This window comes from Odocoileus virginianus, chromosome 6 (genome assembly GCF_023699985.2).
Source record: "Odocoileus virginianus isolate 20LAN1187 ecotype Illinois chromosome 6, Ovbor_1.2, whole genome shotgun sequence".
In the NCBI taxonomy this organism is placed as follows: Eukaryota; Metazoa; Chordata; class Mammalia; order Artiodactyla; family Cervidae; genus Odocoileus; species Odocoileus virginianus.
In genome coordinates, this window is record NC_069679.1 from 44,533,579 (window position 1) to 44,549,781 (window position 16,203).

Sequence of the window (16,203 nt, forward strand, 5' to 3'; positions counted from 1 at the left end):
GTATAATTATTAAAATATTAAAGAAAAGATTTTAGCATTGAGAAATTTCTCATATTAACATGCTTTCAGATAGGCTTCTTAAAGAGTCATCAGAAAAACCACTGATAACTTTTCTTAATAGATATTCAAGAACTCAAGCAAAGTTGGGGTGTCAGTGATGGTGAATGTGGTGGCCTTAAGGTCCTTCTTGTCCCCAAATGTCATTTTCACTGCCTGACATAGCAGTTCCCTTCTCATACTGTTGGCCCCAGTTCCAACATGATAAATGAATCAGACAAAATCTGGTATTATAATTTCCAGAAATGTGCATTAAAAAGATTCTTCAATAAAAGACAAAAAAAGATGAATATTGAAGAGATACATATGTGAACATATGTAAACACATTTAGAATAAACCATTAAGTAAAGAATACAATAGCTATTAGTACAGATTTTTTGGTAAATAAAACTTGCAATTAATTTTTTTGTAATTAATGTATTCTGTAACTAAAATAATATGTGTGTTTTTATGCACATACATGAATATATTGTGTGTGTGTGTTTCACCTGGAGGTAAAGTATAGAACTATTCACAGTGAACTCTGGAAAGCTTCACAAACACACACTGTATTGATCTGGGAGTGAACTAAGCAGTGACTAATCTCAGAAGCCGAGGAAGTATCAGCAGGATATCTCATAAGAAGGGGGAGCTTTCAAGATGAGGCCTGGGCCACATACTTCTACTTCATGAAGTAGCAGTGGGCCACTCAATCTGATGACTATTAAAATATTTAAAGCTATATGTGTACACACACACAGAGTATTGTAGGCTGAAGTGGAGTGAGGTACCTGGACAAGGGATGTCTACTTGATTATTTAGGAGACCTGCCTACTGTGACAGGACACAAGATTCCAAGATTATTATCTTTACTTCTCTCTTACACAGTGGATAACATTTTTACAATATGACAAGAAATGATCTGAGCCAAGCACAGCATTTAACCTTTAGGCAAGTAATTTTGTACATACCCTATACTTTGACAGGTCAATTCTTAAAGAGTTATGCAACTGGTCCAGTAGTTTTATGAATTTTTCCCTCTGTACAAAGCAAACACAAAATAGGAAAATGGAAATCAATGATCATTCTAAATATAGTCCTCACAACAAAACTTGTCTGAGTTACGGTCCCCATTTTATAGAAGGTGTGGTGTTTAGTCTTCATTTCTGTCTCTTTGGTGACTACCCCCCACCAATGTACTGTAGCCCACCAGGCTCCCCTGTCTTTGGAATTTTTCAGACAAGAATATTGGAGTGGGTTGCCATTTTCTTCTCCAGGGGATCTACCCAACCCAGGGATCAAACCCATGTCTCCTGCATCAGCAGGCAGATTCTTTACCACTGAGCCACCACAGAAAACCATTTTATAGGAAGGAAGGTCAAAAATTGTCAGTTATTTCTCCCAGATCATAGAGCTGGTATGTGTAATAGCTGTGATTCAAGCTCAGGTCTCTGACACCAAGTCCACACTCTTTCTGTAAGTCACATTGCCTCTCTCTGATGAATGAGACAGTATCCAGAGAGTTGTGTTAGAAAGTCCAGACAACACGGCAGTATGAGTCAGGAAGAAAAATATAACCCAACCTCCTACAACCCTCACGTGCCACACCATCTCTCCAAAATTAAACCATAGTTTTTTAAAGTTCTCCCATCTATGGAAGCAGGAATAACTGCTCTTTTTATCAAAATCAATTTCAAAAAGCACTTCCCTTTTGGTAATAGACTCATAATCTTAAAGGATCGACTGCCTTTACAGTATATTTATGACTTAGTGATTAAAAAAAAAAAGTATAAAAATCAGGTGAACAAAACTACTGATGCCTTCCTCTGATGCTGTTCAGTGTTGGAGTGACCTCTTCAGAGAAGGATTTGAAGATGATAGATGATAATAATTAAGTAGTTTTGCTAAAAATTATAAAGATATAGGTGTGTGGATTAAACAAATTAGATGAGGTAAAAACATCAAAGTCACACGAAAAAAGTTATGGTTTGACAAAAACCACTCCGAGTCCCTGATTCCTAAACAAAAGTGAAAAAAAAATAGGGAGATGGTTAGATGACATTAAAGGCTTACCCCTACATTAATATTCTGCAAATACTACATTACACTCTGCAATATATTAGAAAAAGTAGAAATTTTTTCCAGTAGTTTCACATATAAGGTAGATTTATGGGGTATATAACTCATATTCCTTGGAGTCACTGATCTTGATGGAATGAGCTGAATATTAACAGGAGTTGATAAATTGTTCTTAAGTTGAGACTTCAATTTTCTGAATAAACTGCCTTTTATCAGGTTTATACATCAGTGAACAAAGTTTGAGTATGGTTTCTGTGTTAACTAACCCCTGTGGTGGCAATGAAGGAGCCTAAGAAATGAAACTTGTCTTCCAGAAGCTTGTCATCTTATTAGGCAAGTAAGATTCTCCAGGAAAGCTGTCAAAAAACACAATGAATGTCTTGGATTTTTCTTTCTTATGCCCTACATACCTTCCTAGGGGAGGAGGTGACCTATACTGCCCTTTATTAACCCCCCATCACCCACTGATGTGGGTCAGTGACTCTCAATCAAAACAGAAAAATAAAAGAGCCAGTACAATCATCAGTTTAGGTCACAGTAGTTAATCATTCGATGATCATAAAAATCAATGTGTCTGTGTCAGTTTCTGAACGCTCTGTGCGGCCTCTGTGATTGGTATGAATCATTAAGATAGCTGATGTGACACTAGTCAACCATGCTATGACCCAAACACAGTGGGACCAACTCATCTGGCCATCTGCCCAATATCCATTCTTCTTCTCTTCCTTCCTAATAGAAACTCAAGAGTCAAATGTGTCCTTTATGAAACATTTATCTTCCCAGGCTCTTTTTTTTTTTTTTTTAACCCTAGGAATGACCATGTAGCAAAGTTTTGGCCACTAAGATGTATCTAGTTTATTAAAGGAGATAGAACTAGCCAAAATATTACCAGTGAATTATTATTTAGAAAGATTCTAAAAGAATGTTCTGCAGAGTTTGTTGTATAACATTAGTGTTTGCCATATAATTCTTTGTCAGGCCATTTTTCCATTTGCCCTTTGTGTCCCTCCTTTTTCCACTTTAAACTCAGACTAGATACAAGAAGGTCAAATATACTGAGGCTATAAGATAAAAGCTAAACAAATGGTAAGAAGGATAAGGTGGGAAGCTAGGAGCCCCCACATTTCACCCTTAATTCTGGCTGTCCATCCTTTCAAAACATCGCAATCCTGAGCAGCTGTATTAGTCCTGAAATCCTTACCACCTCTGGACTTAGGTTACATGGGAAGAAAATATTGAGTTAACTTTGTTTAGTCTGTTTCACGCAGCTCAACAAAATTCTGACTGATACAGATTATGCATTTAGTCTTCCTACCGAGGTCTTCAGTGCCCAGCTGGACAATTACATTCAAAGAAAATAGAAAACTGGGGAGAAAACCACCAGGCTTGTTGTTGCTAAATCCCAAACAATATCAGATGATATGAAATTAAAAGTGTGCTGCTGATTGAATTTTCATAGACATTTTTTAAACAGCAGGACAGCTTGAAATTTAATTTTATTTACCATATTTCTATTTAGCTAGAGTGAGATTGGCTTTGTGAGAGCAGAGGGGGCCTATTACCTTCATGGTGTGATTTGAGAAACAAGAAAAGACTGTGTGATTAAAAAGTGTTTCCCAAAGGGCATGCCATGTTCCTGAAACTGCCACATTATGCCTGGTATTTGGTAGGGATCAAATCTGTAACATTAGCAGTAAGCATTGTCTGTTATAAAAAATTAAGTTTTAATTAGTTGACAAGAATAACTCCAGACGAGGGGTCAGCAAACTGCCTATGGGGAGCCAGACAGTAAGTATTTGCAACTCTGGGGTCTCTGCCGCAACTACTGAACTCTGCCACTGCAGCATAAGCGTTTCTACAACAATAAATAAATAAATGAGCATGGCTGTTTCCCAGTAAAACTTTGCTTATGGATACTGAAATGTAGATTTCATATGATTTCCATGCATCAAAAAATGGTAATCTTTTGATTTTTTAAAACTACTTAAAAATGTAAAAGCTATTCTTAACTATAAGCCACACAAAACCAGCTGGTGGGCCATTTTTGGCCCAAGGAAAGAGGGAGTTATTTTGAGTAGGGGGAGGCAGTTGTTATCCCACAAGGATATTCTTAGTAAGTTTCCCTAGGACCCTGGGAATCGTGGAAGGATGATAAGGAAGGTGTGTAAGGATGATAAGGAGCCTCTGCATCATCCCCAGCTTCTCTCTGGATCCACCTGCTTCTCAGTATCTCACTCCAAAAGCAGTGGTAGATTTACCTGAGCTAATGGTGCTTAAGCTCTGGGGGTCTTCACTTGATTCAGGTTCCCAGGGATGAGCCCTAGCTGCATGTTCAACCTGCTCTTAGGTTTTTACAAAATTTACGAGAATAGGATAAACGTATTCTGACCTGGACCAGAAAATAGTATTTTCTAGAAAGCATTTTCTAGATTATATCAAAAGCAGTCATTCTTTAGGCTGAACAGAAACATTTCAAGTAGAATTGATGAATAGGCTGTTTTGATAAATTTTTGATAATTTAATTAATGCTAATTGTATGAATATATTGGAAACATATTTGCATTCTTTGTAGATATGAGATTAATACTGATAATCACAGGGATACCGTAAAATTATAAAATGCAAATGAAACAATGCTATCAATGACACACTAATTAATAAATGACATAAATTCATGACATAAATTCAAAGAGTATATAGTCACTTAATAGGCAACTTGCAAAGCACTGAGATTTTATCATCCACTGAGCAAGAAAGCCTAATGTTTTGCTCAGTTTGACTAAACTTTAGATAGGCTTCTTCTTGACTCTGAGTCTTACTTCCAATTTTCGTTTTTTTATATTTAAAGCTCTTTTCTTTTTTAGGTTCCTTTTTTTTTTTTTCACAATAGTAAAAGATGTTTATCAGTTTTCACAATCAACAGGCTGACAAAAATAAAAGATAATTACAATTGCAAGCCATAGGGGAACATGATTAACTTAACAATATAAAATAGTTACATACAATTTGGGGGGTCAAGCAGAGTGATATGGTAAGTGGAAGTCCATACACAAACAAGTGCACGTTTTCATCCTCCCAGCCAGTCTATGTCTTTGGTTGGTGCATTTAATCTATTTACATTTAAGGAAACTATTGATATGTATGATCCTATTACCATTTTCTTAATTGTTCTGGGTTTATTTTCTGTAGATCTGTTCCTTCTCTTGTTTCCTGCCTAGAGAAGTTCCTTTAGCATTTGTTGTACAGCTGGTTTGGTGGTGCTGAATTCTCTTAACTTTTACTTGTCTGGAAAGCTTTAGGTTTCTTTATCAAATCTGAGTGAGAGTCTTGCTGGGTAGAATATTCTTGGTTGTAGTTCTTCCCTTTCATCAGTTTAAACATACCATACCCTTCCATCAACATAAACATTCCCTCTGGTTTATAGAGTTTCTGTTGAGAAATCAGCTGACAGCCTGAGGGGAGTTCTCTTGTATATTATTGATCATTTTTCCCTTAATCCTTTAAATATTTTATCTTTGTAAACTTTTGTCAGTTTGATTACTATGTATCTTGGTCTGTTCCTCCTTGGGTTTATCCTGCCTGGGACTCTCTGGGTTTCCTGGACTTAGCTGACTATGTCCTTTCCCCATGTTGGGGAAGTTTTCAGCTATTACCTCTTCAAATATTTTCTCAGGTCTTTTCTCTCTTTTTGCAATTTGTTTTAGACATCATGGTTTTTTTTTTTTTTTTTTCCTGTTTGTATTTTTCATTTTCTATGATTGCAAGCATTTCTTGTCATTTTATCAGATATTTCAGGTTTCTCAGGGATTTGGAAAAGGAACATACATGTTGGAACATGACTGTGTGATCGGGAGGAAGAGCTGCCTTTTTAAATTATTACATAAGTTTCAGGGGAACGGTGTTATAGTTTGACATATGTATACGTTGCATAGGGATTGCCACCAGAAGTCTAGTTTCCATTCATCACCATAGAGCTGAATCCCTGCCTGATAAAGATGCTCTCTTTCACCTCTAAACTTTTCTTTACAGAGTGAACTTTCTAAGTCAGAAATTCGAATAGATTCTACATGGTTCCTCAAGAATTACTTCCAAATATCTTAAAGTGAAAGTGAGAGTGAAGTCGCTCAGTCGTGTCCGACTCTTTGCAACCCCATTGACCTTAGCCTATCAGGCTCCTCCGTCCATGGAATTTTCCAGGCAACAATACTGGAGTGGGTTGCCGTTTCCTCCTCCAGGGGATCCTCCCGATCCAGCGATCAAACCCGGGTCTCCTGCATTGCAGGTAGATGCTTTACCACCTGAACCACCAGCGAAGCCGTAGTGGGCATTAAAGGCCCTCAGTCATCTAATGTCAATCCAGCAACACTACAATCTCTTATATTTCCATCTTTTATTGTATCTGCGCTACTCAGTAGGCACACTACATACCCTTTTAACTTACTTTTGCATCTTCTCCTTGTCTTTACTTCAAAGACCCAGGTAGTTTTCCTACTATTTCTTGGACTTTGAAAAATACTACTCACCCCTAAAAGTACTGTTCCTTTTGGCAAGCTTCCATGAGCCTCTGAAGAGTATCAATCACTTTCTCCTCCTCAATCTCAAAGCACATTTATAAATATGAGCTCCTTTGACACCCCATTTGGGGAGTGATTTATGGTTATTGTCACACACAGTTATCTGACTATCCCATTAGAGTATAAGCCTCAGAGAACAGAGGTCAACATTTATCTTTCAGTTCCTCTACTACCAGCCATCATGCCTTACATGAAGTATCACATAAACATGCATTTTATGAATAAGTGAATAAATAAAAGAATTACATGTAATAATAAGCGATTGTTGTTGCTGTTTAGTTGCCCAACTGTGCCGGTCTCTTTGTGACCCCATGAATGGCAGCACACCTGGCCTCCTTGTCCCTCACCATCTCCCAGAGTTTGCCCAAGTTCATGTTCATTCCATTGGTGATGCAGGGTATTTGTTTTGTGGGGCACTGTCTATGTCAAAGAAGGTGTCTATGCTGAAGAAAAAAAATTGGGCTAAATAAACATAAATTTTACTAATAATTTATTTGCTATTTGTGTCTTAAGATAGGGCCACTCAGGTGACTCAGTGTTAAAGAATCTGCCTGCCAATGCAGGGGATATGGGTTTGATCCCTGGATTGGGAAGATCCCCTGGAGAAAATGGCAACCCATGCCAGTATTCTTGCCTGGAAAACCCCATGGACAGAGGAGCCTGATGGGCTACAGTCTTAAAATACTCACTAAATAAAGTTCCTAAATTATTTTCTTCAGAGTTGAAAAACAGACTCCCACCTAATGGAAATTTTTCTTCTTTTCCAACTCTTGTTCTACCTATGGTGTTTTCAACACCAATGAAGTTATTTTTGTTCAATCAAATTCTTTGCTCTTCTTGACTCCCAGCAATCTTTGCACACAAGGGTGTGCTGAAAAACCATTTTTTCAAAAGAATAAAGCCTTGATTTTTAGCATTTACCAGTTTTCATGATGTAAATGATCTTCGTATTTCCAGTTTTAAGGATGGCTGTATTCAACAACCAGCTTGCAATATTCTTTAAGATTCAGCAATCACTGTCTGTCAGCAGGCACAAACTAGCGCTAGGACACCACTGGCTTACACTCAATTTTCAACAGTCTTCTCCTAGATATGGAAGCTGGCTCTCCCCTGGCTGGCTCGGTGGGTAAAGAATGCAGGAGACACGGGAGACTTGGGTTCCAGCCCTGGGTTGGGAAGATCCCCTGGAGGAAGGCATGGCAACCCACTCCAGTCTTCTTGCCTGGAGAATCCCCATGGACAGAGGAGACTGGAGGGCTACCGTCCATGGGGTTGCAAGGAGGTCAGACACAACTGAGTCTAAGCACAGCAGCAGCACTATGTTTCTATCCAAATCCTTTGTCACTATCATGATTCCACTTATCAAACCTAGATTCCACACTGAGTCACTTCAACTTTTTTGATTGCCTAACCCTTCCCTTGCCTCTTTTTTCAGCAAAATTTCAGCCTTATGCTGAATCTGTTACTACATCAGAATCTGCATGCTGAGAAATTCTGAGAAAAATACACAGCCACATGAATTATGACAACAGAGTTATGCTTCCTAATGCCAAATGAGACTTTCGGCTTTACTAGGAACTTGGCCTACGAGGCCCCGAGGCATTCGTCTTTCTATTCCCTTCAGGAGCTTAACCAAACATTTTCCAGCCACGTCTAGCTCACACATCTCTATCATAGGCCTTATCTTATACATGAACATTTCTTGTCCTGTAGACAATCAGAGAAGGATAGGAAATGCTCTAATGTAATGTAATTAGGGAAATGTTGACTTTATCAAATTTTCACTCTGTATATCAAAAACTTAGCATTCTCTGCAAGGACTCACACAACATTCCCTCAAATTTCAGAGCAGAACTTGTCCTTGTTTTAATTTCAAAGAATGTTCCTCCTTCAGTCCTCTTGACCACATTTACTTCTTTGTCCTCTGGAATGTTATGGAATCACTTATGCTCCATCTGATAAATTTGCAACATCACTCTTGCAGCTAGTTCCTGTCCTAACAATGTATAAATATGTTCAGTGTATCTTATTAAACACTAAAAACTTCTACCCTACCAGACAGTAAAAATAACATGTTTTTTTAATGATAAAGCCTTTCAATCTTAACCAATCTCTCATACCATCTCATTCAAGTTGCTTGACAGATTAGTCTCAATTTCCTCACACATTTTCTCTATTTTTTCATTATTAAAAATATAATATAGAAAAATGTACAACTTTAATATAAAGATGAATACAACTCCCCCACACACACACCAAAAAAAAAAAAAAAAAATTAGCTATTTCCTATCAAGTGGTTGCACCACTGGCATTTTGGTACATTTTCTTTCAGGTTTGTTTCTAAACCAGTAACTATGTATGTACATGTATGTATGTGTGTGTGTGTTTTCAATGTTGGAATTAGAGTATATACGAGTTTTGTATATGTATGTTTTTATTTGTCATTATTTCATGGGCATTGCTCAATTATATACATGTTCCTTTAAAAACTTGATTTTTAAGTTACTGAAATTAAAAAAAAAATTGATTTTTTAAATGATTGCATTATATTTTAAGGAATAAACAAACCCTAATTTATACCACTATTCATACATGCCATTCACTGAGGATTTCTAAGAAATTAGACTTTAATCTCAACCACTTCACTTAGCAATGACCTCCTAACTGCCAAACCCTCATTTCCTTCTGGATCTTACTTGGACTTTTTGCAACAGTTGACAAAGCAATACAGTCCTCTTTTCTTAAAATATTTTTACCTTGTCTTTCATAATGTCAGATTTTTATTATCTTTTTTACCCTATTTGTCTAACAACTTTCCTCAGTGAACTTTGTTTGCCCCTCTTCTTCACACATGTGTTCTATAGTTTTCACTTTATTCTTAAACATTTTTCATCTAAACCATGACTTTAAATAGCACTGCACACAAAAAATCTGGATTTGGAAGAGTAGTGATTTTCTTTTCTTAAATATATGTTTGTTTTACAATCCTTATAGGTAAGAAAGCTTTTCCACTTCTTTTTTTTTTTTTTTTTTTTTGAGATTAAATGTGTCTAGATTACACCTTTGGGCAAGATAAAAAGGGGGCTCTATAATGGTGCTTCTATCTGAGTCACAACTGACAGCATCAGCTTCAGAAATGAGATTAATAAGAACTTCAGGACAAGTGGATTCAGGGAACATTATACTTTTGTATATGTATTTTCCTGAGCAAACTGGATTATTTTCAATAGGTAGAGAAAAATCTAGCCAAATTTATGTATCAAATTACCAAGTTATCAAGATGTAGTCTGAAAAAAGACTTCTTATTTGACAGTCTTCTAAGTTATTTGACTTACAAAATGAACTTTTTAGTAATTATGTTGCTACTAGAACACTACAAAGTAGTGAAATCACTTTGGCTACTCTTCTTTGGTCAGCATGAAGCGTGCTATCTCATTTTCCTCCAGGTAGTTTTTACAGTGGAAATTAATCATATAAATACAGCTTTTACTCAGAGGTAGACAGGCTCAGTGTTCCACAGATTGGCTTATTCTCTACAGTATACCCAGGCAGAATATTAAAAGCAAAACAATTTCATAACACCAAATGCTTTATGTTACAGGTAAAATCCCAAGACAATGAATATTGTTATCAAGATGAGGTTTTTTAACAAAAACTGTTCTGTGATCTGGTAATGGCCATAACAGTACTTTGTTGAGCTGGTTAGGGATTTTTCTCTGGTGCCAGCTCTTAGAAGAGTCAATCTGTCTAACAAAAGTAGATGATGTTGTATTGTATATACCGTAGGTAGTCAGGAGAGATGAAATCTTCATACCTTATATTTAGAGAGAACTATGAAGTCTTAAAAACTAGTTTATCTTTTACTTCATTTGATTTCCATATTAAACTTGAGAAACATGTTAGAGCAAAAATTTCTATCCTCACTGAATGTACTGAGATACTGAGGTTTAAATGACTGAACTGACTTGCTAAATTTGAATACGAACTCAAACTCCATGACTCCTAACCCAGAAAGTGTTCTCTTCTATTATTTATTTTGATGTGTCAATAAATAATAATTACCTTTTCCTTTAATCCATTCCAACTGATCTCACACACTTCTCATGCACTTTCTTTTAGATGTGAAGGACAAGGCAAGAGTAGACACAGCAGTACTTTACAATCTTTTATTTGTTAGATCTCATTTGTTTCCACTCTATGATACATACCTCAAAATTTGATTTCTAACAACATAATCAATAATGAAAATCTATCAATGAACCAATTTGGAAGCACACTGAAGAGAGAAACCCTGCTGTCATGGAAACCACTTTCCTACGATGGATCTTAGTTTCCCCCACAAACAAATGAGTATAGAACTACTTGTCTTACATGGTTATTGACACCTACTGCCTACCAAAGGCCCTCATGAAAATCTGGGGAGTATTTCAGGCATCTTTCCCTTCCCCTCACTGCTCACATACCTAAAGACACAGAGAACTGTTGATTCTATGCTCTGAAAAGCTCTGGAATTTTTCTTTCCAATCCCATCTCCACCACCTCTCAATTTAGATCTTTATCACTTTACCAGTATTACCATAAATTTATATCTTATTTCTGATCTTGTCAATTTCAATTTCATTATGCTTATAGAGAGTGGGTTCCAGCATCAGGTACAACAGATAAATATTTGAGACTCCTTAGGATCCTGCATTTTTACTTTTCAACATGTTATTAAATGCATTTGAATATATCAGGTGGACAGTCTTAATTAGGTACAGATAGTTTTCTCAGCCTCTTTACACACCTAACACTTTTTCATTTTCGTTTAGGTAATATGTCCTTACCCATTAGTACCAGTAGAAATCCACAAGAAGTGTAAATGAAGCCCCAAAGGCTCTAGAGAAGCCATCTGAGCTCACATTTACCAGGGAACAATATCTGAAAATTTGCATTCATGGGGAAGTTTCCTATAAATTCTACTACTCTATTACAAAATATGTTTTCCTACATTGGAAAAGCCATTACACAAATGAAGATTTAATCTAATGAAGATACCTACTGACCATCAAACTTTAAACTTCAGTCTATCATACTAAGAGACAAGCAAGAGCTTCCCTGGTGACTCAGTGGTAAAGAATCTGCCTCCCAACACAGGAGACTCAGCTTCGATTCCTGGATCGGGAAGATCTCCTGGAGAAGGAAATGGCAAGCAACTCAGTATTCTTGTCTGGGAAATCCCCTGGACAGAGGAGTCTGGTGGGCTACAGTTCACGGGGTCACAAAGAATTGGACACAAGTGAATGAATGAGCATGCACTGAGATTCTCCCTAAGATGTATATTCTGCAGCAAAATTCTAAGATGTGTGGAATCCAAAACTCCTTGAAAATCTAACTCTAATAAGTTATGAGAAATTTTTAGTTCAAAAAATAATACTTACTCCAAAGTTGGTAGCAGCAAATCGATCTGAGGCAGAAACTTGCACATTTGTTGAAATGGTTGTGTGGGCATAGAAAGCGTTTATATTTGCCAGCAAGGTGCTCATGACAGCAGGGACACCAGGGCACATGTATTTAGAAGACAGACAGGAAAAATGCCTGTAAGACAAAAACAATAAGCGCTTTAAAAACAGAACCTAATTAATTCACATAGCAGCATATCCTCTAACATCAGCAATTAAACAATTTCTCGACTGTATCTGTGAAAAGGAGAGAAAACTCTTACAACCCCTAACTGAAAGAGAATGCAATTCCAGCCTTTTAAAAATTTCTCATTCACAAATGTGAAGTGGTTTAATTAGAATATGATTTGTCATGGGGACATGTGCATAATTTCTTTCAACTGGAGAGTGCTGTGTGTACACACAAAAAGTGCTATTTCCAGTGGAATCTCACACTGTCGAAAAGCAATAACCCAGGAGTCTATCATCTCTGGCAACTCTGTCCCTAATGATTTTAGTTCCTGAAGTGTTGTATTGTAACCAGAATGTTCTTCCACACTTGCATTCCTCTCACATCAATAAGGTAAACAGGAAGCCCTCCTTTCATCACACGATGATTAAACAAGTCAGCTTAACATCTGACCTGAGTCCAGTTTGTGAGCTTTTGTTATTAAGGAGTAGTTTCCACAAGCAGTTTTATTTTCTGAGATTTTGCTAAATCCTGGATTTAATTAAGCAAACAAATGAACAGCGAAGACAAATTAAATTATGCCAGCTTTATGCTTAAAGATCATTTCTTTTAAACCTTGAATAATAGTATCATTTACAGACATCAGAAGCATCAAGTATTCAATTCTGTTACTTCTCTCATGAAAACCTGTTTCATTTGAACTCTAACAAAAGACTTAAAAATTGAAAGCACAGCTTGTGATAAAAGTGAAAAGATAAAACGTCCACGGAATAAAGAAAGTTTCAGTACATAATCTGATCCCATTTTGCCCTCATATCTCAGTAATTTGTCTACCACTTAGGCATCTCTGAATTTTGAGAGAAAAAACTGTGAGGACTCAGTTCTTGATGAGTGAGAGATAAGAAAGAGAAGTGGTTACATTCCAAGTCTTTAGTTTGTGTGACTAGGTGAATGGTGCTTCTGCCAAATGAATTGGAAAAAAGAAGAAAGGGAATTAAGGTGGGGATTATGCATTCAATTGAGTTTAAAGCACGTGTAGAGCTTTCATATAAGAATGTCCACCAGGTTGTTGGAGACCTGGGGATCTGGGGATCACTTCAAAACCATGAGAATGGATAAGGTTATCCAGGGAAATCAAGTAGAATGAAGAACAGTGTCAGGAAATGGAACCTAGGGAATACTGACATATAGTGAACTGGTGGAAGAAAAATAAGTGAATTCTAGGGCTGAGATAAAATTTAAAATGACAGTTTAAAGGAAAGCTAGGCCAGTGGAATTAGGGAACCCATGGAATAGGAGATTTGAAGGGTTAAGGATGACTGATGCTTATAGGTGCATTGAAAGAGTCTTATAAGAATCTAAAATAACTATTCAACTTGACAAATAAACATCATGTGACTGTAAGAAAATCAATGTTAGTGGAGTGACTGGGGGTTGCATCAAGAGGAAAGAGGATGGAAAGTGAGAAAGTAGCAGAAAATGATCAAGGAAAAATGGATCAACACCTGATTCTGTTGATCTTTAGCTAAGGAGTTCATGGAGTTGGCTGAAATTTCCGCAGAGGGAAGTGATACCATCAGGTGAATCTGGGAAGATGACACTGAAGTGGTGTAAAGATGGATTGAAAAGAGTAGGTAGTGGAAGCAGCACAACAACGTAGGGGATGTAGAAGCAAAAAATGACCTTTCTGCCCTGAATCCAATATGACTAAGCACTTCACATACCATAGTCAGAAGGAACAAAATATTTTGCACCTTGAGATGATCTAACAATCACAGAATCACACTGTTTCTTATCTCCCAAATATAAAAACCTCGAATATTTCTCTAAAACCTGAATTTCCTAACAAAACAACTGTGAACTGAAGTTTAGCCATGATATATCTGAAAATGTATAATGACCTCTGGGAAGTATGAATACCAGGTGGAAAGCTGCTGCTTCTGCCAAGAATAACACAAGAACACCATGTAAACCAGGCAGCCTTAGGAATGTTATGTTTTTTTTTGGCCAGGGCTTCTAAAGTTTCATTCCCCCTCTGCACTTGTTGTTATTAAATAGATTTTCCTTTTCTGATTTTTTTTCTCCCTAAGGTCACAGAGCAAGTAAGGTGATTAAGGATTAGAGTTCAAGCAATGCAAGTTCAGAAACATCTCTCTTAACTACCAGGGTGACCTTCTCAATTTATTATCCTCCCTCTCTAATATTGTATATTATGTATTGTGTATGGATCTGTTTCTTCCAGAATACTTAGTTGTCATTTCATCCAGCTCACCTCTAGCATAATGTTTTCTTGTACACAGGAGTTGGTCCCTAAGTGTTTAATGAAGCCAAGTGAAAGCAGGATGAGTTATCGGTATTTAAGGAGAGTTAGTGTATAGGATGTGCTCTTGGTTACTTTGAGTATGACAGTTTATTACAACATCCAACTGCTCTGTGAACATTGAGTTGAAGTGCATAGCAGTTAATGCCATAATGATCACAACTCTGAAGGTGAACTGTATTCTGCTTATAATTGGTACCCTGAGAGCAATATTTTAAATTTTCCTGAGTATTGGCATGCATTCATCTTAGTGACCTGACAGAAATATTTTACCTCCTGATTCAAATGTAACTGAGATGATTTGTGGGGCCTGATGGGAGGTAGTCAGCTGTACATGATCTATTGTGATCTCCCTGTAGAAATAGCCACAAAAACCAAAAAAGGATGTGAAATCACAGCAGTGCAAAAAATCAGGTGTGGCAATCAAAGCTCTTCCTATATCTGGGAGGGACTTTGCCTAAGCTTACAGCAGTTGAATAGCCTGAGAAGTATTCAGTGACTAACTAGTGTCTAAACTCTTAAACTGTTATCCTCCTCCCGTTTCTTCCTTAGTCAGGTTATTTCTAGGAACCATACACTGTGACAACACCCCACATCCGAAATGTGAGCCCTAGGCGGCTGGCCAGCAAGGCTGTCACTCACTTTCCTGTTCCCTGGTAATGGCTTCCCAAGGCGGTGAACCTGCCTCCTGTTTCCCACACCTTCTCCGTCTATGCCCACTGAAGAGTACACGGCTCCCAAGACTGCCATACGGCCGGCGCAACAGGGGACGGGCAATGGGATTTGAAGCTACTTAGAACAAAGGGCTGGAAGAACGCGGAGAATAGTACACCCTGGAGATTAAATACAGCCTTTGATGTTCTGCTCTAGCAAGACAAGAATTCACAGGTTGCTTACATTATCCAGGAAAAGGCATCTGGCTCTTCCACAGAGCCCACCAACAGGAGCAGGTACTTATCTTTGCTCAATCTAGAAGCACATTGCTTTTGAATAAAGTCATAGCACAGAGGGAACATTTTTGAAGGATCACTTACCATTATAGGATCTGCAGGTGAATACTGTACCATCCTGGTGGTTTACAAATACTAATTTAGATTCAAAGAATCCCATAAGTTGCCAAACAAGCAGAATGCAAATATCCATGCATGTTATTATCGCAACACACACACGTGCGCGCACACACTTAAACAGCAAAAATAACTAAGAACTTGGTAGGAAATACTATTAACTAAAATGGTCAAAATGTTGTCTCTGGGTGGCACTACATATTTTTGTAATTAAAAAACATATCTTGTACTTTTAAAAACACTTTACCATTAGCATGTTTTATTGCCCTAATTGGAAAAATATAATACATACATATTTTAAAAGTTAATTTAACTTTTGCTCTATTGTTGATTTTTATAAGTCTTTATAAAACTTTTAGCACCAATAAGAAAGAAAGTACTACAACTCCTTTTAAATTTTGTTTGACTAAGGTTAACTTTTCTTTATATTTTTCTTTTTTTTAATAAAACAGTAAAACTTTTCAAGTATACAATGCATAACCTATATTATACTTTACAGTATCATTAAATAAGGTT

General features: G+C 37.0%; 1 protein-coding gene across 3 annotated transcripts in view; it reads right to left on the bottom strand.

Moving 5' to 3' along the window:
* UNC13C (unc-13 homolog C) overlaps window positions 1-16,203 on the bottom strand; it is a 655,668-nt gene that overhangs the window by 286,536 nt on the left and 352,929 nt on the right. For all 3 annotated transcript variants that reach the window (XM_070469257.1, XM_070469256.1, XM_070469255.1), the window contains 2 exons: window positions 12,111-12,267; window positions 1,009-1,077 (listed from right to left, as the gene is read on the bottom strand). In XM_070469257.1, coding sequence (XP_070325358.1) covers window positions 1,009-1,077; window positions 12,111-12,267 — 226 coding nt within the window. The remainder of the gene's footprint in view (window positions 1-1,008; window positions 1,078-12,110; window positions 12,268-16,203) is intronic.